The sequence below is a fragment of the Periophthalmus magnuspinnatus genome, chromosome 17 (genome assembly GCF_009829125.3).
Source record: "Periophthalmus magnuspinnatus isolate fPerMag1 chromosome 17, fPerMag1.2.pri, whole genome shotgun sequence".
NCBI classification, from domain to species: Eukaryota; Metazoa; Chordata; class Actinopteri; order Gobiiformes; family Gobiidae; genus Periophthalmus; species Periophthalmus magnuspinnatus.
In genome coordinates this window covers 22,414,716-22,437,276 of record NC_047142.1, presented here as the reverse complement: position 1 = coordinate 22,437,276, position 22,561 = coordinate 22,414,716, and the positions used below count along the sequence as shown (strand labels likewise).

Here is a 22,561-nt window from a genome sequence, read left to right as displayed (position 1 = left end):
GAATGAAGAGCTATCTGTTAAAAGGAAGCTTCTGGGGAGTAGAGCAGAATATGAAATCAACAATGCGTGCAGTAGGTTTGAGTGGGATAAAGTCCAATGAGGGAGTTTATAACATTTAAGTTACTCTAGAAGTGACTGTAGAAGTGAAGTCATTGCGTAACAAGCGCTAAGATTTGGTTATGCTTTAGAATTGTATGGATAGTTTGATTTAATGTGATCGTAAAAAATATTCTAAAGAGATTATCGTTAAATTTGAAGTGAAGGGCAAAGACGAGTACAAAGCTCAACTAACATGAAAAAGGACAAATGATTCAACTGTAAATTCCAATAAATGTTCTGAGATTATTTTTCAAAAGTAATGGTCCGGTACAAGCACATCTCCTTTGTTTATGTTCATTTGTAACTATCTGGATAATAAGAATAATTTGTGATTTTCAGTGAACCATCCCTGGAGTTGTGTGTTGTTTCATTCACACATGTTTAAACGCACAAATCCTGCATGTTTAGGGTGAGTTCTTCTCTCAAGCACAAACACTCTGTTCCACCTTGTGATGTCATGTGGTAATACATGAAGTGCTTCGCTGCGTTTTTAATCTCCATACAACTCCACTAGAATCATTTCGATCATTTCAACCCTGGAACTGCCAATCTCTACTGAACTAAAAGGTAAAATGTAGCTGTTAACTTGAGATCTACTGCTTAATGACATCACAAAGTGGAACAGAGCATTAGAGCATCGACTTATAAAAAGAATAACAACTCCAGGTATGTTTTTGAGCCGGTACAAACATTCTAACATGACTAAAAGCTGAGAAGAGTTTGCGTAATATAGCCCTTTTAAATAAAAATATATTGTCTGGTGTAACTAGTCTGACTGATCCTCTGAAGAAATCCAGAGTATCTAAAGACGGAGACACTTGGGAGGCCTGGAGTATTGATGTCTATTCTTCACAAGTCCACCTCCAACGACTCGCTGCCAAACATGTTGTCCATTTTTCCTCTTCACTGAGAGGAAGACTTCAATAATAGTGTGAGTGATTAAATGGGGGCCTCTGCTGTGTGCTTTTAGGATTCAGTCATTTATTTTTGAATGGTCAGCAGAATTGGAAGTTTAAAAAAGTGTACACAGTGCAATTTACCAGCTTGAAATAAGTGAAAAGCTTTGATGCCCTGGCCCAGTATCCCCGATCAAATATACTGACGATGAGTCGTGCTGCCAACCGCTACGGAACGGAAAATAGCATAAAAACAGGCGAGGTTTTGAAAAATATTTAAATACAAACTAAAACTGCATTGAAAATATGTTATCTATATGTTAATCTAAGTTGAAATTTGTATTTCTGTCATAGCAAATCACATAAAACTATTATAATTTCCTTTGCAAAAAAAAACAATATTTCCTGTCGTTTTATGCACTTATACTGTATATATAAATGGACATAGCTAACCTGCTAGACGTCGCATTCCACGTAGGAAGTGATCATGGGCGGCCTTCCGGTTCCATCGTCTCTGGCTCTCTCTCTGTAAATACTGCTGTCAGGCTCGTCGTTTTAATCTTAAAATGTTCATATGGACCCGCTCAACACGATCCTGGTATTTTCATTTTGATATTGTGTCCATAACTCAAGGCATGAACATTAATAAGAGACAAATCAGCCGCCTTATTTCCCCAAGGTCGCTCCTGCTAGCGTTAGCAACAAGTTTGACTGCGTTAGCAACAAGTTTGACTGACAGTGTTGCTAAGCGCCGTCCCCTGCCAAACAGCGGGAAGGGGCGTTACCTTCAACAGCCTCGCTACAGATGGGCTGTTTGGTACTCAAATTCTCCCCTATAAGCGCTAGCCTCGATGAGCTTCATTTGACTGGAGCCGAACGCTATGAGTGACGTCACGCTCTCTTAGTACACTTCTTTATGCAGTCTATGTTTAGGCTTTTATCTTTGCACACTGTATAGAACTGCTGAAATGCATGAAGTTCTTGTATTAGCTTAGCAGTGCCTCAAGACATGTTTAATGGGAACTTTGAACAGAATCTTACCATCAAAACATAAATTGCAAATCTAATCATATTGCATGTCGGCCCTAATATAAGAATTTATATTTGTGAATTGGTGGTCGTATATATGAACTGCACTAACTACTTTTAAAAACAAGTGAAACAAATAAAAACACCAAAGGGAATGAGTCACAACCAAGACAAATGCAATGTCAAAATCAAAACAGCCAATCCAGGGAGGCCAATAGCAGTGTAAATATAATGGAACACTGTAGACCCATAACTCAAAATGATGTTAGAGAAGAACGAAGAGTGGAGGAGACAGGAACTGTGAGTAATTGATGTAATAAAAGATAAATGCACCATTTTTTGTGTGTGTGTGTCTATCATAGACTGTATAAAGAAGTGGACTAAGTCAGTGTGACGTCACCCATAGCATTCAGCTCCAGTCAAATGAAGCTCATCGAGGCTAGAGGTTATAGCGGCAAATTTGGAGCAGAGTTCCATATTTGGAATTCCAAAGGCGAGTATCATAGCAACCAAAGAGCCAACCCGGAGCGAGGCTGTTGAAGGTAACGGCCCTTCCCGCCCACACCGCTGGTTTAGCAGGGAGTGGGCGCTAAGCAACACTGTCAATCAAACCTGTTGTTAATGCTAGTGGGAGCAACTTCAGAGAAAGAAGGCACCTGATTTGTCTGTTGATAATCTTCATCTTGAATCACTGACAAAAGAGCAAAATAAAAACATGAGGATCATGTAGAGTGGGTACGAACATTTTTTTACAAACGTTAATACAAACAAGACCAAAGTGATGAGGCTCACTGCAGCAATTACAGTCAAAGCAGTGACAATTTTTCAATGTAAAATGAATTGGAGTCGATGGAGCCGGAAGTGCGCCCATGATCACCCATTTGGAACTCGGCAGCTACCAAGTTAGATATGTCCATACATATATACAGTCTATGGTTTCTATGGTGGTTGGTTTCTAAATAGAAGATTCAAACCTTAATGTTTAAAATCATTTATATTTTATATTTAATAAAGCCACTATAGTAAAAGTATGCCTTAACTGTTTAGGAAAACGTTATACCATGCTAATTTGAATGTGATGTGTATTATATGAAGATAATGTTGAAATGCTGAATTGTTGTTAGGCAAAATTACAACCTTGAGTATCATCAGTATCACAAATAAAACAATGTGGTCTATTCTGTATAGTGAAGACTGTAGCGAGAAACAAAACAGCTACTACATAAGTGCATGTGCCAATGTCGTCGCAAGAGCAGCTCAGGAACCCAGTCTGCAGTGTATCTCCATCTCAAAGCCACTAATCATTCCTTTAAAAGATTGTGAGGTACATATCTTAGCCAAACAAAAGAAATTATTTGAGAGGGGTGTTAAAGAGGCATTTTTTGTTAGGAAAGACAATCCATCTTTGAACAGGAACGGGGGGTTAGACATCATGTATCTCCTATTTATAACTCCATCCTCGGACCTAAATCAAAACGAGGAAAACAATAATGATGGCCAGTATGCTAATATTGTGACAGGTCTACTAATAGGCATCTAAAATAGCACTGTTTCACAACCAACCACTACTGTTCTCACTCTCAATCACATCTAACTCTAACCCATCCACACCTCTCCATATGTAGTCTCCTCCTTCCTCCCCCTCCTCCTGTTGACCTTGTCTCCACCATGACTGTTTTTCACCATTTCCCCTTTCCCGTTGTCAGCTGTCTCAAACACACAAGGCTGTCTGTAGCTCCCCTCACCTGTCACCCTTGGGTGCTTTAATCATCAGCTTAATGTCACCGCCTATTTTGGGAACGTGTCAAAATACACCATCTTACAAATGCCAGTAATGTCACAGCGTTGGTGGAAAATAAACAGAAAGACATGTACAAGGGCTGTTGATCTTCTGATATCTTGTTGTTGCCAAAGAAATATGTGATAAATACTATGCCTGTCGCTACTGGCAGAGGTGGGTGGTACTCAGTTACAGTTACTCAAGTATATAGCAAAAGAGAAACGTTCTGGTGAGTTAGTTTGTGTGTAGTTAGCTTCTCCTTTCAGATAAGGCAGAGTCCACCAGCGATCTGACCACAACTGAAGAAGTGGATTGGATGAGGAGTAAAACAAAATGAATTGATTTTTTTCTTTTGCTATGGATCATACCTGTTCGACTGAGGGATTACACAGATTTACTCAAGTACTTATAGTTGACTAACCTCTTCATAAAATTGGACTTTGAGTACTTTTCAGACATCGTATTTTTACTTCTACTTATATTGTACAGTCCTTCTGATCACATAAACTTCAAATTTTAAACCAGATGTTATGTCCAGATAGTTATTCTGCATTCACACTTAGTTGGACCACTATCATGTAATTCTACTTGAGTAATATTATACTGAAGTACCATTACTAACTACCTCCCAGGCCTATTCATTTACAGAGGGCAGTTAATACAACTAGCAGGCTAAATCAACTGTGTGGGGTCACTTTATTAGCTCAGCTGCGACACCCCCTGCTGTTCTTGGACCTGGAATTAACTGTGTCCAATTTAACTGAGAGTTAAGTAGGCCAGAATCAAATGCCATGTGATCCTTCTTCCATGTGGAGAGAGCAGACTTAGTTTAAATATAGGCTAAAAAGTTGAAACACATTTCCATAGTTATTAAAGCAGGGCAGCACAAAGTGGGGTCTGTGGGATAAACTTGGCACTTAAACTCTCTGATCTGATTATTAGGGGGGGTGCTGTGAAGTCAAACGGGAATCTTCTGTCGTTTTCTTCTTGCTTTCAAAAAGATACACTGGGAGATGCAAATGTTTGGGAATCTTGTGTCGATCGAGTATAAATCTTTGTATATTTTTGAGTGAATACATACACAAAGTTAAAAAAGTTTTTGTTTTATTGTTTAATCAGCAGATAAAACACAAACAATGAGCAAAAGCACAAATTATAAATACTAAGAGAATGGTTAGGTACAAAAAGACATGTTTCTGATAGTAAATGTGTGTACTGAATAGTTGGGCTGTAGTTGACGAAAGATATTCTTGGTCAAATACATGTGCTGCCGATCGCTTATTCAACTAAAACGCTCTCAGAACTATTACGTATTTCTATGTATCTGACCCAAACTGCACTCACAAGGCTACAGCCAAACAGGAATCTTTATGGAAAAACAACTATTGATGCAGAAAAAAGTACTACAAAATAATGTATTTATATAAAGACCGATTAAACTTGATCATCATGGGTTAAATCTGCATCATTACATATAAATACCAAACAATACCAAATCTTCCGTTGACAGCCTCACCAATTTCTCCTTTCTGCTTTTGACCTACATCAATTCCAATCAAAATACAATGATTACTCCACTAATATCAACCGATTAATTGACTAAAAGCCTACAGCATTACAGCCCTACTCAAGAGTGGAGGAATAGTAGAGAATCCTGAAGAACTCTGTGAAAAAAGATAAGAAAAATCTGCATGAAGAAACCTATTCAAAATGTCTGTTTAATTCAATCCTGTCAACTGGACATAAGGAACTCAGGTGACAGTTCACACCTAGGGTCGTTTAAGGGAAGTAATATCAAATACTCTTTACTGTACACAACTGGGATGTGTTAGTTTTGGCGTAGTTAGCTCCTCCGTTCAGAAAATAAGGCAGTGACTTTGCGGTATCCTGTCAGAACTGAAGAAGCTGCAAGAATGAGTGGCAAAAAAAATCCATTTTCTTTCCTCTTCAGTGATGCAAACCTATTTTAAAAAAGCACACGCTCGTCTTAAAGGACTCAAAATGGCACATAGCCAGACCAACTCCACTACACTTTCTGTTGTCCAACTTTTGGGAGCCTTCAGAACAAACCATGAGCCTTTACTCAGCAGCTTTACAATGGGTTTTTTCCACTTGTTTTTTTTTGTTTGTTTGTTGAGCAAGAGTTCTCAGTTTCGGTGGAGTGTAATAAACTTTAAAAAAAATGAAAAAAGAAAAAAAAACAGATAGCAAACTAGTTCATTTTAAACCATATTCCTACTTTCTTTACACATTCGTAGCATCCTCATTATTCACTTCAATGAGTTTACACGCGCTACAAGAGGCTGTAGCAGCAGAGCACGTTTCAAACTCTGTCTCACCCCCACAGCCATCGATACACTGAACAAATGAAAAACCATGTCCTCCCGCTCTTACAATTATGAATTATGTTTGCATTCTTTGTGCTGTGTTATGATGTATTACTCCAGCTTTCAAATATTAAATGATAAGTCGATATAGGCCTAGATGCACAGCACACATTTTGACCTGAGCTTCTATGGCAATGTATCTGTATAGATTTAACTTCATTACATTACAAAGTATATACCTCCTTTTAACTTATTGTCACATTAGTATTATGCAACCTCATTCATTCATGATTTCTTTTGTTTAACTCAAATAGAAATGGCACAAGACAAGTCCCCCAGAGCGCACTCACTGCTGCGACCAAGCTGTCAGAAAACTTGGCCCTTTTTAATCTCAACCTCCAACATTTCTATTTTGCTTTAAACAGACATTTTAAGCGGCTACATGTTTTACTGCTGACAATCCCCCGAGGGACCATCGCTGACAAATGGCTGGACTTATAAGCATGTAAATACTCCACATTTGGGGCTCTGTGCATTCATTGGCACATTGTGGCACACAGCCGCACCAGCCCGGGGCCAGTCTTGACATTGTGTAAAAATACATTGGCCATTAATCCAGTCGGTTTAAACTTGCAGGCGCTGTATCCGTCTCGGACATGCTCGGCCAGGTGACTTTATGAGACACGATCACACAGGAAATGTGGCACTGTGCACGGCTGAAAATGAACGAAAATGGGGCTGCTAGAGGTTTTTTTTTCTCCTCTAAAAATATCATATGGTAATAGTTTGATCTATGAAACTGAAATTTTGTCATGATTTGATATTTAGTGTTTAGTTCAGAGTTGACAGCTTTTGTTGTTCTTTTAACTGTTTATATGTTGTTGTTAATCCAGCTGTTGTTGTATGTGACACTTGGTTGCTATGCCGACAAGCTGATGTTAAGGTTCTGTCTCAGTTACTGGTCTTTTTGGAGACTTGCTGTTGCTTGTTTTCATGTGGGTTATGTCCTACAGTAGCCCTTGTGTTCAGAAAATGAACAACCAGAAGACTTGTTGTGCTTTCTTACAGCAGAATGGAACTATACATCATTTTACAGCTGTGAATTTAGTGTAGACGAAATCATGGCATCAACTTGAACAACTAGAAGCAAATTAACGCAAAAAATTACTGCACATAGCCAGTGCAATTAGAACTATTTAATTAATGTTTACAATTACTGCTCTAATGAGGAATCACAAAACTATTATTAGCTAATGATAATTAGCCTATAAGCACTTCATGTTCATTTTTGACGTAAAAGCCTACATAGACTACATAGATAAAGAAAAATATAGAAAATTATCAATTATAACCCACATAATCAAGATCTTTTTTTTTTTTTCCCCATAAACAATAAATATTAGTTGCAATGGGTTTTGAGGCAATCAGCTTAATAATGTAACGATCAGATATTTTGTATAGCTATTTTTGTATGTGACACTTGGTTGCTATGCCGACATGTCGATGATGATTTTATTTCTCAGTTACTGGCTGTTTTTGGAGACTGGCTCTAGTGAGTTGAGACTGCTGTTGTTTTGCTCGTTTTGGCATGGGTTACAGCCTACAGTAGCCCTTGTGCTCAAAAAATAAACAACCAGAAGAAATGTATCATGTTTCCTTACACCAGAATACTACAAAACTAACACCACCAGACAAGCAGCCAAAAGAACCTCCACCAGAAAAGTTACATAGTGCACTATTAGAAAAAGAATCAAAAACAGAAAGATGCCTGGATTTGGTCTGACGTAGTGACCCTTTAAAATACATCCTCTTAAACCAACCGTAAAAGTTAAACAGCATCACTCACTAACTTTACTCACTGAAAGAATCCTATTTTTTCACAAAATTATTGTTTTGCACCGCGATATAAAATAAGCCTTCGCCCCAGAACTAGAAGATTATCCATCTGTCATACAGGCCTGCGCAGTAGATTTTTAAATAAGTCCTGATCGAATCCATTCTCTCTTTCCATTGTTTTTCATTACATTCATCATCGCTAAAATTGCCGTTGTTTATTCTCTTTGGAAACTACACATTTAAAACTGTCCATTACTATGACAATTTTACTTTTCCCCTGCTTTTACTCATATTATCAGTCAAAATGAGAGACGAGACAGCTTTTATTACAACATCTTTCACACATGGCTGCTAATGTGGCCATTTATTAATTCTGAATGTGCCCGGTAATGTGATGCTGCCTATAATCTATGCCATTTAGTTGACAATTAGGCTCCCGTCCCAGTCAATGTTAAATTATAGAGACTATCATGCACTCTATAACAGGCTTTGGAAAAATGTCCACTTTTGAGAAATGACTTGTTATAATTTAAGAAACACAAAACTTTATTAAATCGAGAATATGAGCTGGCTGATTGCGCGTGGTGTTACTTCTGACTATGACGAAGACAAAGTGTCGTTTTTGTCCATTAAAAGATGTTTTATCTGCGTTGCCAGATATTTCCATCAATCAAAAGTGGCAGTTTAGACACATTGGGGCCACACTAAGCTAATACACGCAAGTTTGTGCCCTTCACCCGTGACATTGCTCTCTCAAAAGTACTTCTTACCTGTTGTTGCGTGCCAAATACTCAAAGTAAACTCAGTGTCCCATTTAGAGTTATGACTGATTGATCTTACGCAGCCATATTTTCATCTGTGGAAGCTGGAGACTGACAGAACAAGGTCAGAAGTTGCCAAAGGGAGATAGTGATGTGCTTGTAGCAGGAAATATCTGGCAAAAATACATAAAAATAATAAATAAAATTTTTTAAATCTCACCACAAAAAAAGCCAAAATGTGAGGCTACCCACTGAGACAGGAGCAAAATTACCGGAGCACCGACACAGCTTTGTACAGATTAACTTTTAATAAAGGAGGGTTCTTCAAAACAAGTGTGGAGTAAGTGATGGGCTTGTAGCAGCATCTTTTATACAAATGGATTACAAAGCTGACAGCTCATCTTGTTTTTCACAAAGGTTTTTCAAGAAAAAAAGGACAATTTGGAATCAAGGGTCAGGAGAGGTACTGTTTTGAACAAGCACAAGGGTATCAACAATGGAAAGAGACAAAAATATAGCACCAAGGCAAGGCAAGTTTATTTGTATAGCACAATTCGTACACAAAGTAATTCAAAGTGCTTTACAGAATAAGAAAGACATTAAAACGGCAATATAAACGAATGAAAACATAAATAATCCTAAATAATCATCGTAAAATGAACATTAAAAGGAGAAGAGTGGAGAATAAAAACCTTTCAGTCGTATGCACAGCTAAACAGAACTGATTAGAGCCTGGATTTAAACAAAGTAGAGGCCTGTCTCACATCTTCAGGACAGCTGTTCCAGGTTTTAGCTGCATAAAACTGAAACGCTGATTCGCCATGTTTAGTCCTAACTCTGAGCACCAGCAGGAGGCCGGTCCTTGAGGTCCTCAGAGTGTGAGATGGTTCATATGGCACTAACATGTTGGAGATGTACTTTGGTGTTTGGCCATGGAGAGACTTGTTCAGAAGCAGAGCTGCTTTAAAGTCTATTCTCTGAGCCACAGGAGCCAGTGCAGAGACCTGAGCACAGGACTTATGTGCTCGTACTTCTTGGTTCTAGTCAGGACCCGAGCAGCAGTGTTCTGGATGTACTGTGGCTATTTTACAGCAGGTTTGGGGAGGTCAGTGAGTAGGTTGTTACAGTAGTCTAATCTACTGGAGAAAAATGCATGAGTAAGTCTCTTTGATTTTTGCAATGTTTTTCAGATGGTAAAAAGCTGAGTCCATTATGACCTCTAGTTTTCTAGTCTGAACTGAAAATAGCACCATAGTGACATTATTAGTATTAGTTTATTTTCACTAAGCAGCCACATTCTACAAATGTCTAAAGTTACTGAGAGGGTGAGAGTTTTGGAAGAACATTTGGATAATGCAATAATTCATTAGTTAACTATGATTTAAATGGATACATCTATGGTGGGTGGCTGAGGACAAACATTTGTAAAGGGAAAGTTGATCATTTGAAATCATAAACGAAACAGAAGAGGGCTGAATCAAGTTACTCGATTCATTGCAACTTATCGATTATGGAAATGATTGTCACCTAATTCTCTAATCGAATAATAATTTTCAGAACAAGACACAGAATTCAAAAGATGCCAGATGTTATGAAGCAGTTTCTCTTTAACTTAATCTCCATGAAATTTTGGAAAAATTTAGTTACCAAAATAATTGCTCGTGGCAGCCTTAAAACAGGACCATTGTGAAACTAGTTTGGGCAGAGGATCAGATGCAATGGGAAGAAATTTCTATTTTCTACATAAGAGGAAATACATCCGGTCTTTGAACCGTGCTCCTTTGTAGAATAACACCTTTTTCCTGAACAAACTGACAGATCGAAGCCAGACGCTGATGTCATGCTTAAAATAAGACGTATTGCTTTTATAACGGAGGTGATGCAATCAGGGCATCGCAGGGAGAAACTGAGAAACCACTTCTTCTCTCACACGCTAAAAAAAAAAAAAAAAAAAATTGCTTTAAAACTATTCTTTGAAACTCCGTGTTTGACTTGTTTGTACCTGCTTTGAATTTTTCCTGCATTGTTCTGCCTTAAGCGCTCTCTGAGGTGGCCCGTTCATGGCGAATCATAAATTACTACGGGCTAATCTTAAAACAAGGATGGAGTTTATTTGGCAGTGAAGGCGCTTGGCTGTTTGTCCAGTTCTTAACCGCTCCCCGCTGGCTGATGTGTGCGTGCATACAGATAACTCTCTCCTGATCTTTGGCACCAGGACAGACTTGGAAAACGCATGTGGGCAGCTCCAGCATTTTGGAAAAGTGTATCAAAGAGCATCTGAAGACTGGAGGCATGTTGCACTGTTTGTGGAGTTTGTTTTTCCCATATACTTTTCCTTATACACATCCCAAACTTTAAAATGATAATGGCTATTTTTCATTATCTCTGGAGTTTTTTTTTTATGTTAAGAGGGATGGTCTTGTTTATGTATTTTGCAGCTGCACAAAATAAATGAGGATTTCAAACAATATTTATGTGCTATAATGAGCCATGGCAATAACAATTCAGAGAGTTCAGGCTCTACGCGCACTGGAAACTAAATTATATATTGCATTACTTTGCATTAAAATCCTCCATGTTTGCTTAAAGGTGTACAGGGTAACTTTTCTGGGTTTGCTGTCCTCGTTTCCATAAAGATGTCATTGCAAGAAAAGGAATGACATCTTATCGCTTTCAATTACGTGCTTTTCGTTTATCTTTTTCTGTGAGCATAGACACCTTTCCACAGATTTGACCTGTAACTTAGCTTGATGGTGTAATCTGCTTGTCTCCATGGAGATAAGTGCATCATGCAAATAATGGTATACAGGAACACTCTAGGCAAAGTAATAGTATCTTTATGTCAGCAGGTGGCAGAGTACCCCCCAGAAAAGTTACACAGTGTACATTTAAAACAGGCTGATGTTTTGTTTTAGTAGCATTGTTTTTTTTGCTGCTTAGAGCCATAAAAACATGTTGTTACTTAGTTTGGATTCAACTCTAATCAATAACCTTGAATGAAAGAGCACCTTTTCTTTTACTCTGATGTCATCACCTACTCTGACTTTTTCATTCTCATCCCGCTGCCATGGTGACAGCGTAAACTCTGGTTCATCTCTAGACCTCTGTCCCGCAGTTCATGCTTGTTTACACAGACCATCACTGCGGCAGTCTACTTTGCAGAAGGCCCAGCGTGTTCTACGATCACAAAGAGAAATGACAGCGAGGGATGGTAAGCTGTGAAAGGAGTTACAGTTACGTACCACATTCTGTATAATGGACTCTTTAGTTTAATAAAATACCACAGGTTAAACTACAGTGTTCTAAAGATGTGCAGTTTCCTCTAATGACCCATAATCACTGGTCTGCTTGCATCACAGTTTACAACAACTCACACCAATTGCATGATATACATTTGTACCAAACAGCCATAGTGTTTTTCTTTACAATTTTTACCTTTCACAGATGGAAACAACAAATCACCTGCCTCAGTTGTACGCTCCCCTCTGCATCATCTTTTCTCAAACCAACTAATACACATAGTCTGTCTACATCTCCAAAGCTCAAAATGCTCTGTTCCATCTTGTGATATCATGAAGCTGTAGTTTAAGTTAACAGCTACCTTTTACCTTTAGAGCAGGGGTGCTCAGACTTTTTCAGTATGTGAGCTACTTTTAAAATGATCGTGTCTGAAAGATCTACCACCTAATACAAAAATGTTAAACATATATTTATTTGTAAATGTATTATGAATTCTTGCATGTACAGTGCATTTTCATGTACCTTGCACAACGTCATGAGATAATACTGCACAACACAATTGAACTTCCTACATGTTCATAATTACTTGAATGATGATTACTGCTCTGATGACTTGCACTGAATAGAATCAGTGAGGGATGCATAGTTCGGGCAGTAGCTTCTGACAGCCAGCCAGGAGTAAATTGCATTTTTCGTTTGAAAGCAATAACAGAGCTAATCATGTTGATTACGGTTTTGTCTTTTTTTTATAGCCATAAAAATCATTTTAAACGAAGTATCAGAATTTACTGCATTTTTTTCACACAACTACTTCTATTTTACACATCCATCCGTATTTTTTCTTTTACGCATCGAATAAATGACCCCCCGCGCTCACATTCGTCACCTTCGAGGGACAACAGAGGCAGATTACCGTAATGACGGTAAAATATTGAGATAGCCCCATGTCTCCGCTTTGAGACGCCGTTTGAATTTACATGAGAGCACGACTGGGTGCGGAGTTACGCTGTTGGAAAGTCCACAACCGCGAGTCTATCGGCGACGATAGGATCCGACGCTATAGGGTTAAGCTAACTCGCGCTTGTTTATGCATGTGCAGCGCCCATGATGTGACCTAGAGTCAGGTGTAATCTGACTGTTGTCCTGTATATTAGTCATGTGACTGGATGGATGACGGGACGCGATCTACCCAAAATGCCTTCGCGATTGACTGGTAGATCGCGATCGACGTAATGAACACCCCTGCTTTAGAGATTTGCAATTTTCAGGGCTGAAATCATCCAAATGATTCTGGTGAAGGTTTAAGTCTGGTGAAGTTTAAAAACACAGCGGAGTACTTCCTGTATCACCAAGTGACATCACAAGGTGGAACAGAGTGTTTTCAGTTTGAGAGAAGAACTAAATATGATTAAATATGCATGTGTAAATGAAACAAAACACAACTTCAGGTAAGTTTTTGATGAGGAAACATCATATTAACTTAGATCATAGATAGATTTAGCATAGATGTTTTTGACACAAACTTTTTTGATATTGGTAGCACCTTAACAACCTCAACATTTTCATCTCTGCTACTTCCAAAAAAAAGTTTATAAATATTCGCCAGCCTTTTCACAGTGAGGAATCGTACTGACAGCACCCTGCACTGATTGTGGTTTGTTTCTTCAAATGTGTCGTGATTCAAACTAATAGAGCTGTGTTGTTGGGATTCTGATTGTAAGTGACATGCCCATGTAAGCAGGACAATCTGTGGAAATTTTAATATTCAAATAAAAAGTCAGACAGAATTTTTAGAAGAAACTTTTCCAATGGAAAAAGTGGGGCAAACAGCAAAAGTGTTCCAGAAATGTAGCGGTAGTTTGAGCCAGTGGTTGAGCAGAAGGACTTGTCTGAATTCTATGACAATCTATGATAATGAAGGAGAGGGGTAACTAATGCAGCTGTGTCCTCCCAGGTGTACCGGATTACCGAGCCTCTGCAATTAGACAATTAATAGTCAATCATTGTCTGCGGGGCTGGGGAGCACGCTGAGCAGAGCCACACGGAGCTGTCAGCCAGAAGACAGCAGAAAAACACCCGGGAACAGACGATTGACTCTACAAGTGAGGGAGAATACGGTTTATTATTGCAAACTGGATCGAAACTAATAATCTATGTCCAAAAATACAAACAAAATACTTCTTTTGAATGTTTAAAAGTCCTCAAAATGGCACCGGGTAACTGCAGCCCATGAATACATAAACGATCTATTGACGGAGGTTGATTGACTGGAACTAACTGCATTGATTTTCCTTTCAGACAGATCTTCAGACATTCTCATATGGCTTAAAACTTCATAGACACAGACCGATAGTGGCTTTCAATAGATTGCTTATTATTGATTTGGCTATAAAGATCACATTTTGTAATAGTGACTAACATTGGATCATAACACGCTCTGTAATAAAATCTGCAAACCTTTAAAATATCCAGATTATCTCCATTTGGTAATTGGTGTCATGTACAGTTTATGTGAAAAGTGACACACGCAAATGGATAAAGGATTAAAAAAGTAATATAACACCCGCACCAACAGCAGCAGCAGCAAATCCATGAGCAGCTTCAGATTCATCCAAACAGAAAAGCCTCACAGTGAGAGGAGACACCAGCCTCTCTGTGCAACTAACAAAAGACAGACAGCACCAGCATTTCAATATAACACTGTAAACTCAATGCTAATAATGGGTCTTATGGCAGAGTATAAAAATCTGTTCTGAATAATATGGTTGCTTTCTCTAAGTTTTGATGAGCAGTGAACAACTTATCTATCTAGGTTATTCCTTTACAAACATCTTCTATATGTGTACTGTAATTGTTTAAAATTTTTGTGATTTCAGTTGTTAAAAATCATTACATTTTGAGCAACCCGACTCGTGATTCTCCTATTTGACAACTAGTTATTTGGCTGTTTTTGTTTGTTTTTTTAAGCTTAAAATTCATGAATTGGGTTTTGGGATAAAGGTGCACTATGTAACTTTTATGGAGGAGGGTCCGTCAGATGCTTGTCTCCATGGTGATGTTATTGCTGTGCCTGGAATGTTCCACAGTATGCTATTAAATCATCTATCTCCATGTAGACAAGATGAGACCAAGTTAGAGGTCAGATCTGTGGAGTTTAAGGGTTTTTTTTGTTTTGTTTTTTTGTTTGAGAAATAAAAACACCTCCGATTGAATACATGTAAGAAAGATACAATTAATGCCATAGCTGTGAACATTCCAGGTGAAGCAATAACATCTCCATGGATACAGACACTTCACCAAAGAAGTTACACAGCGAACCTTTAAACACTGTTTAACTGAAACTGCAAAAGGTCACAGATGTTTTGCAGCACATGAGCTCTTGATATCACGGTACAATCTGGTCAATAGAACAGTGTTGACATTGTTGAGTATAAAGGCAGTAGAACAGCAGTAGTCACAGTGCACAGCTCTGCCCTCCTGCTCTGGGCCTGATATAAACATCACTGTGGCAGAGAGCAGAATGCTAGCAGCCAAACCATTTTTTAGGTGAGCTCATTTGAATATAGGAGATGCTGTGTGTTCCCGGATCCAGGCCCAGATGTGCAAATCCCTGCCAGCACGCACCCAGCTCAGGATTCTCCCAGAGGGCGACTTTATTACCTCACATCCTCTCAATTTATGACACAACAGCAAAAGGGTAAATTTCTAATAACCCAGTCCGGGCTTTTCTGGCACTAACGAGCGGCTGCAGTCCTGGAGCTACAATTTACTGTCAGTCACACAAACCCCCTCCTTTCTCTCCAAATTGCTTCTTAGATGCTTCACAGTGAGGCAATTTGGCGAAGAAAATGCCAGCCACTGTAAAAGGTTGGGAGAAGGCAGCATGTAAATTAGAGTCAGTTGCACCAACACGCACATGCAAGTGGATTTTGGGAGCAGATGTACTTTTGAAATTATCTTACTTCAAAGAGGCTGATGGGCCGAGGAAAAATAAAAAGACTCACAGCATGGTGCCGTCTCTTTTCGGTCGTCCAAAATGAGGTATGCTGATTTAAGGTTTTGCCTTTAACTAGCCCATTGAGACTAGGTCTTTTTCTCTATGAAAACTCTTCCAAAACTCTGGATAATTGTGGAGGGTGAGCTGAGGAAGCCAGAATGGGTTATACACAAGAGTATACACACTTATGCTCTTAAAGGAAATCTGCTGCAAAGACTTTAAATGGAACTTTTGTTAGAGATCTAGATGTTCGTAGAATCACATTAACTCGTGGCTCTAAGTGCGTTTGAAAAGTGTGTGGCGTACACGGAGGCTTAAGGTTGCTTTAGGTAAGTGAGAGTCTATGGCGGTTTATGATGTTCACATGGGTGTCCTTGGATCAATGCTGGATTTTTTCACAATGGATTGCATGGGTGGACATAAAAGAAATGCATTTGGCCTATTACAAATCAGATATTCTCAGTATAGATGTATCTGTAAGAGGGTTTATTCCAGTTGTAGTCATTTCAATTTGAAGGCTTTAACAGAATAAATATATATTCTTATATTTTCTTATTGTAATTGAAAAAAAATGCAAAAATATACATGTTGAAATATAGTTGAGGGGGAATCATGTGTTGCTTTTAACTCCATAATTAACGTGAAATTCTCAAAACGGAACACAGTAACAAAATATAGTAATTTGCAAACTATTTAATATTAGTAGTAAAAAGTTTAAAGCGATGGTGAAGATTTTCTGAACTAAATGTGGTTATATACACACATATATACACACACATTATAGCTTCTCAATGTGATGTCTAAGCTCTTAGTGCACTTAAATGGCCCCTATATGTTCCCCTATCTACTCCCTGGTCGCCCACTGTACCTGCTTTAAGTCATGTGTAACATCCCCACGCTGCAGAAATGCTCTAATTACCAGGTCCCAGTGCTGCCTGAAAAGTGCATTTTGCATTTTTGGACTTTGGAAGGAGCAGCTGCAATCAGAAAATTGCCAGTGGTGCCATAGACCTCATTTACACTGGCAATGAATGTGCTGAAGCGACGGCACAGTCAAAAACATGATCTCATACCAGAAAGAAAAGTCCTGTCAGCAGCATTTCAGCGCAGCATGGGACAGGGACTGGCCTATATTACAACATTAGTCATTTAAACTAAGTTATACGTGGGCTAGTAGTCAGTCTAGAATCTAACCACCTTTCACCCAGACATTTCAGACTGTACAGAAATACACACGGATACCTGCATACCTAATTGTTGTAACAAGAGCCAGAATATCCCTCAAGGCAGACACAGCTGAATGTTTAACAAGGTTTATTGTCCAAAAATGTGCAAAAAATAGTAGACAGGAGCAGGAGGAGCAGGGTACAGATGACACTGAGGAGGTGGCTGGAGATGGACCATGAGCTGGGACAGAGTTCTGCACAAAAAGGTAAGTCTATTGCAAAAATGGTAACAAATCTACTTTTTTTTAGAGCCATAGAATGTACCACAAGGGGTAATGGATGATAAGGCCGTGAGTGGAAGAATGGTGAGGCTTTTGCTGTACGTTCAACTAATTGCGCTTTCTTTGTGGTGTGGCAACCCTGTTCATTTCAATAGAGAATTTGAGAAACGTTTTGTCACTAAAATATGATATAAAGTAGGTTGATTTGTGTAAAATGTTCAATACTCATACACACCAAGAGGCTGAGAGGCTTTAAAATGACTCTGTAGTGTGTATAGAACGTATTTGCTGTCAAGATCGGCAGCCCAATGCAAAATAATACAACCCAAATGATGATAGCGGCGCCTACGGCAACTTCCAGGATAGGGTAAATACTGGAGTGGTGAACAGGTAAGACTCCACCCAGCTCCACAGAGACAAATATGAACAGGGCGGAGGGGGAGACAAGACACAGAAGGAGGGTGCCACTAAACCCCTTTCACTTAATTACTACAGCTTAAAATAACTACAATTTCTGTGTTTAAGAAACATCAGTTTACATACCTAACTATATAAATTAAAGTTACATTAAGGTGTTTTTGTTTTGTTGTTGTTTTTTGTCTCCGTGGGATTACAAGAACAACTACATTCCAACAAAACTCTAACACAATGTGAATGGCTTAAATTAAGTATCTTATTACAGTGTCTTTTCAAACATCCATGTCAAATAAATGTCTTGTTTTGACAACAAATGCAAGACTAGTTTGGAGTACCGCACTTTAAACTCCTTCAACTACAACTACCAGAAGAGTGATCATTTTAGAAATGCACACTCCTCCACTGTTCTTAAAGCACATTACTGGTGATGCACGAGCCCGCTGCCTCCTGACTGAAGATGGGAGCATAAACTCAGGTTAGCTCTCTGTGCAATTCATTCTTGAAGTAGTTGCAGAGTGGTGTAACAGAAATAAGTATTACCCTACTCCTATCTACTGGGAGAATATAGCACCACTCTATAGAAAGCTTGTTCCATAAATGAAATTAAGGAGTCAGGAATCCTCGGGAAGAAGTATGTTGAAAGTATCTGAATTTATAGTGGTTTTATTATAGTCAAGAGTGTGCGAAGTGTGCATTTATAAATAAACTGGATAAAAACAGGAAGACACAATATTTTTTCCTGACTCTGTATAAATTGCTGTTTTATTGTAAATTACCCAAAGTAGGCCTTTATATACGAATGATTTAAGCCATGTATGCATTTTTTTTTTTTTAATATTGCTTTAATATTGCGTGTTAATTTGAATGCAAATTAAAGTGTAAAAGTACAAAAATAAAGCCAATCAAATCAAATGCAAACACACAACATTGCTGTGTTGCAGTACCTGACACCTATCTCAATGGCAACAACATGGTGCTGAAGCATGTGAGCTTCAGCACCATGGACAGCGACAAGTATAACTCACAATGCAAACTTTACAGAAAGTAACTAAACTAAACAGTGTGACAAGTGTGCATTTATAAATACACTGGATAAACACCATACTTTTCCTGACTATGTGTAATTTACAATAAAACAGGAATTTATACTAAGTAGGCTTTGACGTGTGAATGATTTAGGCCATTTATGCATTTAGTTTGAACTGATAATGCTTACTTATCAATTAGATTTAGTTCATTTTTACATACCTGCAATATGAACCATGTGTATTTTTATTTACAACCAAATGTCCCCATCAAACTTACAACAGTACAGTATATGGCACCACCATTTATCATGAAGCTTACTGTCACCTCAACATTATCCTCCCAGACTTAAATACCTCCACCAATGCACAGCGGTGGGACTCGTCTTATCGGCCAAGCTCAAACAGTGCTTTAAAAAGGTAATTACTGCTTGTTATCATTACAGGCCCATACGCCCTCAGTGGCATTTGTTTCCTGAGAAATGAGTGAGGCGGTGGATTGTCATTCAGGGACGCTCTTCTTAAACACCAAAGGAAATCAAAACACATAAGCACAAGAGCAGCTGCTTCTGTATTTACTCAACAGTGGCGATCTGTGCAAGAGGCTAATCAAAAGTTTACTGCTTTTAAATGCAAAGGATATATTACGGGCAAAGTTATTCAAATGCAGCCGTTTCCTTGGAGACCTATTGTGGAAAAAGTTGCAATCTATAAGTCAACAACTCAAACTATGGACACATTTAGGCTCTAATGTGGAAATGGCAAATAAGGTTTTTACAGTTATCATGTGAAAGCTGATTAAAAGGGCACTGTGTAACTTTTCTGAGGGAGGGTCAGCTACCTGCTTGTAATAATAAATAATAATAACACACCCATGGAGACAAGAAAAGTGCACAGCTAAAGGTTACTTATTCCAGTCTGCTGAAAAAGTGTCGACTGATGCCCAACAACAGAAACTAAACCCCCTAAACCTGCCAAAGAGACACTTAACTTAAAGTAATTCTTAGACTGTAAGATACACACTTGTCTTGCCTTGAAATAGAGCTTTTTTTGCCAGTTAGGCCCTTTGTATCTTGAGATCTACTGCTGACATGTTAATCTGAATGCAAATTAAAATGTAATAAACTACACAAATAAAGCCAATCAAATGCAAACACTCAACATTCCTGTATGTTCTGCTGTTTTGCAGTATTTTGTGAACACTATCTCGACGGCAACATGTGCCTGTGAGTTTCAGGACCATGGACAGCGATAGGTAGAACTCCACAATGCAAACTTTACAGCAGCTAACCAAACTTAACATCAGCTAACCAAACTAACAGCAGCTTACCAAACTAAACAAAACAGCAGCTAACCAAACTAAACAAAACAGCAGCTAACCAAACTAAACAAAACAGCAGCTAACCAAACTAAACAAAACAGCAGCTAACCAAACTAAACAAAACAGCAGCTAACCAAACTAAACAAAACAGCAGCTAACCAAACTAACAGCAGCTAACAAACTAAACAGCAGCTAACCAAACTAAACAGCAGCTAACCAAACTAACAGCAGCTAACCAAACCAATCAAAACAACAGCTAACCAAACCAAACTAAACAGCAGCTAACCAAACTAAACAAAACAGCAGCTAACCAAACTAAACAAAACAGCAGCTAACCAAACTAAACAAAACAGCAGCTAACCAAACTAAACAAAACAGCAGCTAACCAAACTAAACAAAACAGCAGCTAACCAAACTAACAGCAGCTAACAAACTAAACAGCAGCTAACCAAACTAAACAGCAGCTAACCAAACTAACAGCAGCTAACCAAACCAATCAAAACAACAGCTAACCAAACCAAACTAAACAGCAGCTAACCAAACTAAACAAAACAGCAGCTAACCAAACTAAACAAAACAGCAGCTAACCAAACTAAACAAAACAGCAGCTAACCAAACTAAACAAAACAGCAGCTAACCAAACTTAACATCAGCTAAGCAAACTAATGGAAGCTAACAAACTAAACAGCAGCTAACCAAACTAAACAAAACAGCAGCTAACCAAACTAACAGCAGCTAACCAAACTAAACAAAACAACAGCTAACCAAACTAAACAAAACAACAGCTAACCAAACTTTACAGCAGCTAACCAAACTAAACTAAACAGCAGCTAACCAAACTAAACAAAACAGCAGCTAACCAAACTAAACTAAACAGCAGCTAACCAAACTAAACTAAACAGCAGCTAACCAAACTAAACAGGAGGTAACCAAACCAAACACTAGCTAACCAAACTTTACAGCATTTCACCAAACTTTACAGCAAGTAGCCAAACTTTACAGAAGCTAACCAAACTAAACAGCAGCTAACCAAACTTAACATTAACACTTCAGGCATAGATAAATACATATTATACATATACATATTATATATACGTGTAGAGGAATGTATGGCATAAATAAAGTACAGGACAGCTGACAGGAGTTACTTTTTTCACTATAAATTACAATTTATACAATGAATCAAATATCCCCTTTACTGTCCCGTGACCTCAAAACAACACTCTTCAGTTATAATGCTATTTAGATAACCCAGGATTGAGTTTTAGCTCCTACATAGAGACATTTCGCTAGCCTGGTGGAGCTAGGTGGCTGGTGAGTGTTTGCTATACCATGTGCTAAGCTATGATGTAGCATTCAGACATCAACAAAGCGCAGCGGGTTAATCACAGCCCGCTCTCTGCACTTACTACACCGCGTGGCTTTTCCAGAGGCTGCCAAAAAGCCACAGTACACTCTAATGTCATTTAGCAGCAGTCAGATTGTCAGCTAACACACCACATCTGTTCAGCTAGGCCTGCTAATAAACATATGTCCCACAAAAAGAACCACGCGTGATTTAATCTGGACAATTAGCCGCTGCTCCATCACCAAGAGCGCGCAGTGTTTTATGGACTTACCCAGGACGAAATAGGGCAGCTCGGTGTTCTCCAGATCATCCACGACCACCACATCACCGGGGAAATCGTTCCTCACGGAGAACAGCAGCTTAGGCTCAGAGGCCGACGGGCTGTGCATGATGCTCAGGTCGTTTTCCCTCAGAAACGGCAGCGCGGACACGGTCACGCTCTTCATCTTGCACTCGGTGTCTTGGCTCTGGTCTTCGTCGCCGTTCAGAGCGCACACACGAGCCGCCTGGAGGAGCACCAGGAGCCAGGCGAGGCGCATGTTGACGCTCGCCATGTCCGTATAGTCGCTGCAGTAGTGGTTAGCTCTCCTCCTCTTCGCCTGTTTCCTCACTGCTGCTGATGGAGTACACGGTGGAGGAGAGGAACATCCGCGGCGTGACTGGAGAGGCTGTGATAGGCTGCAACCGGCGGCCTCTCACAGTGTCGGAAACAAACGCCCCTTGTCTCCCAAAACAACATTTATCACGTGTTTTTGCTGCGAATACATTGGACTATTGACGAGCGCGGAGTGATTTAACTTCAGTGACCCCGTTTTACTGTAAGTGATCGATTAACACTCCAAATGGCTTTAATGCCCAGTCTGGTTTACTAACTGAACACTCTAAAGTCCTTAAAGTGTATTTTATTGTTTAAACAGGACGCTTTTTTTGGGTAATTTGAACTCAGTGGCTCGGGAAAGTGACACATTTCTAAGTCCTGTATCCCTCCGCAGTACAGTTTTTAAATTGGGCTTGGAATATTAGAAACTTCTACAACTG

General features: G+C 39.0%; 1 protein-coding gene across 4 annotated transcripts in view; it reads right to left on the bottom strand.

Moving 5' to 3' along the window:
• The window catches only part of astn1 (astrotactin 1), a 346,588-nt gene extending 324,477 nt beyond the window's left edge, over window positions 1–22,111 (bottom strand). For all 4 annotated transcript variants that reach the window (XM_033982710.2, XM_033982711.2, XM_033982712.2 and 1 more), the window contains exon 1: window positions 21,795–22,111. In XM_033982710.2, coding sequence (XP_033838601.1) covers window positions 21,795–22,077 — 283 coding nt within the window. In that variant the 5' untranslated portion in view covers window positions 22,078–22,111. The remainder of the gene's footprint in view (window positions 1–21,794) is intronic.
• Between the last annotated feature and the right edge of the window lie 450 nt (window positions 22,112–22,561).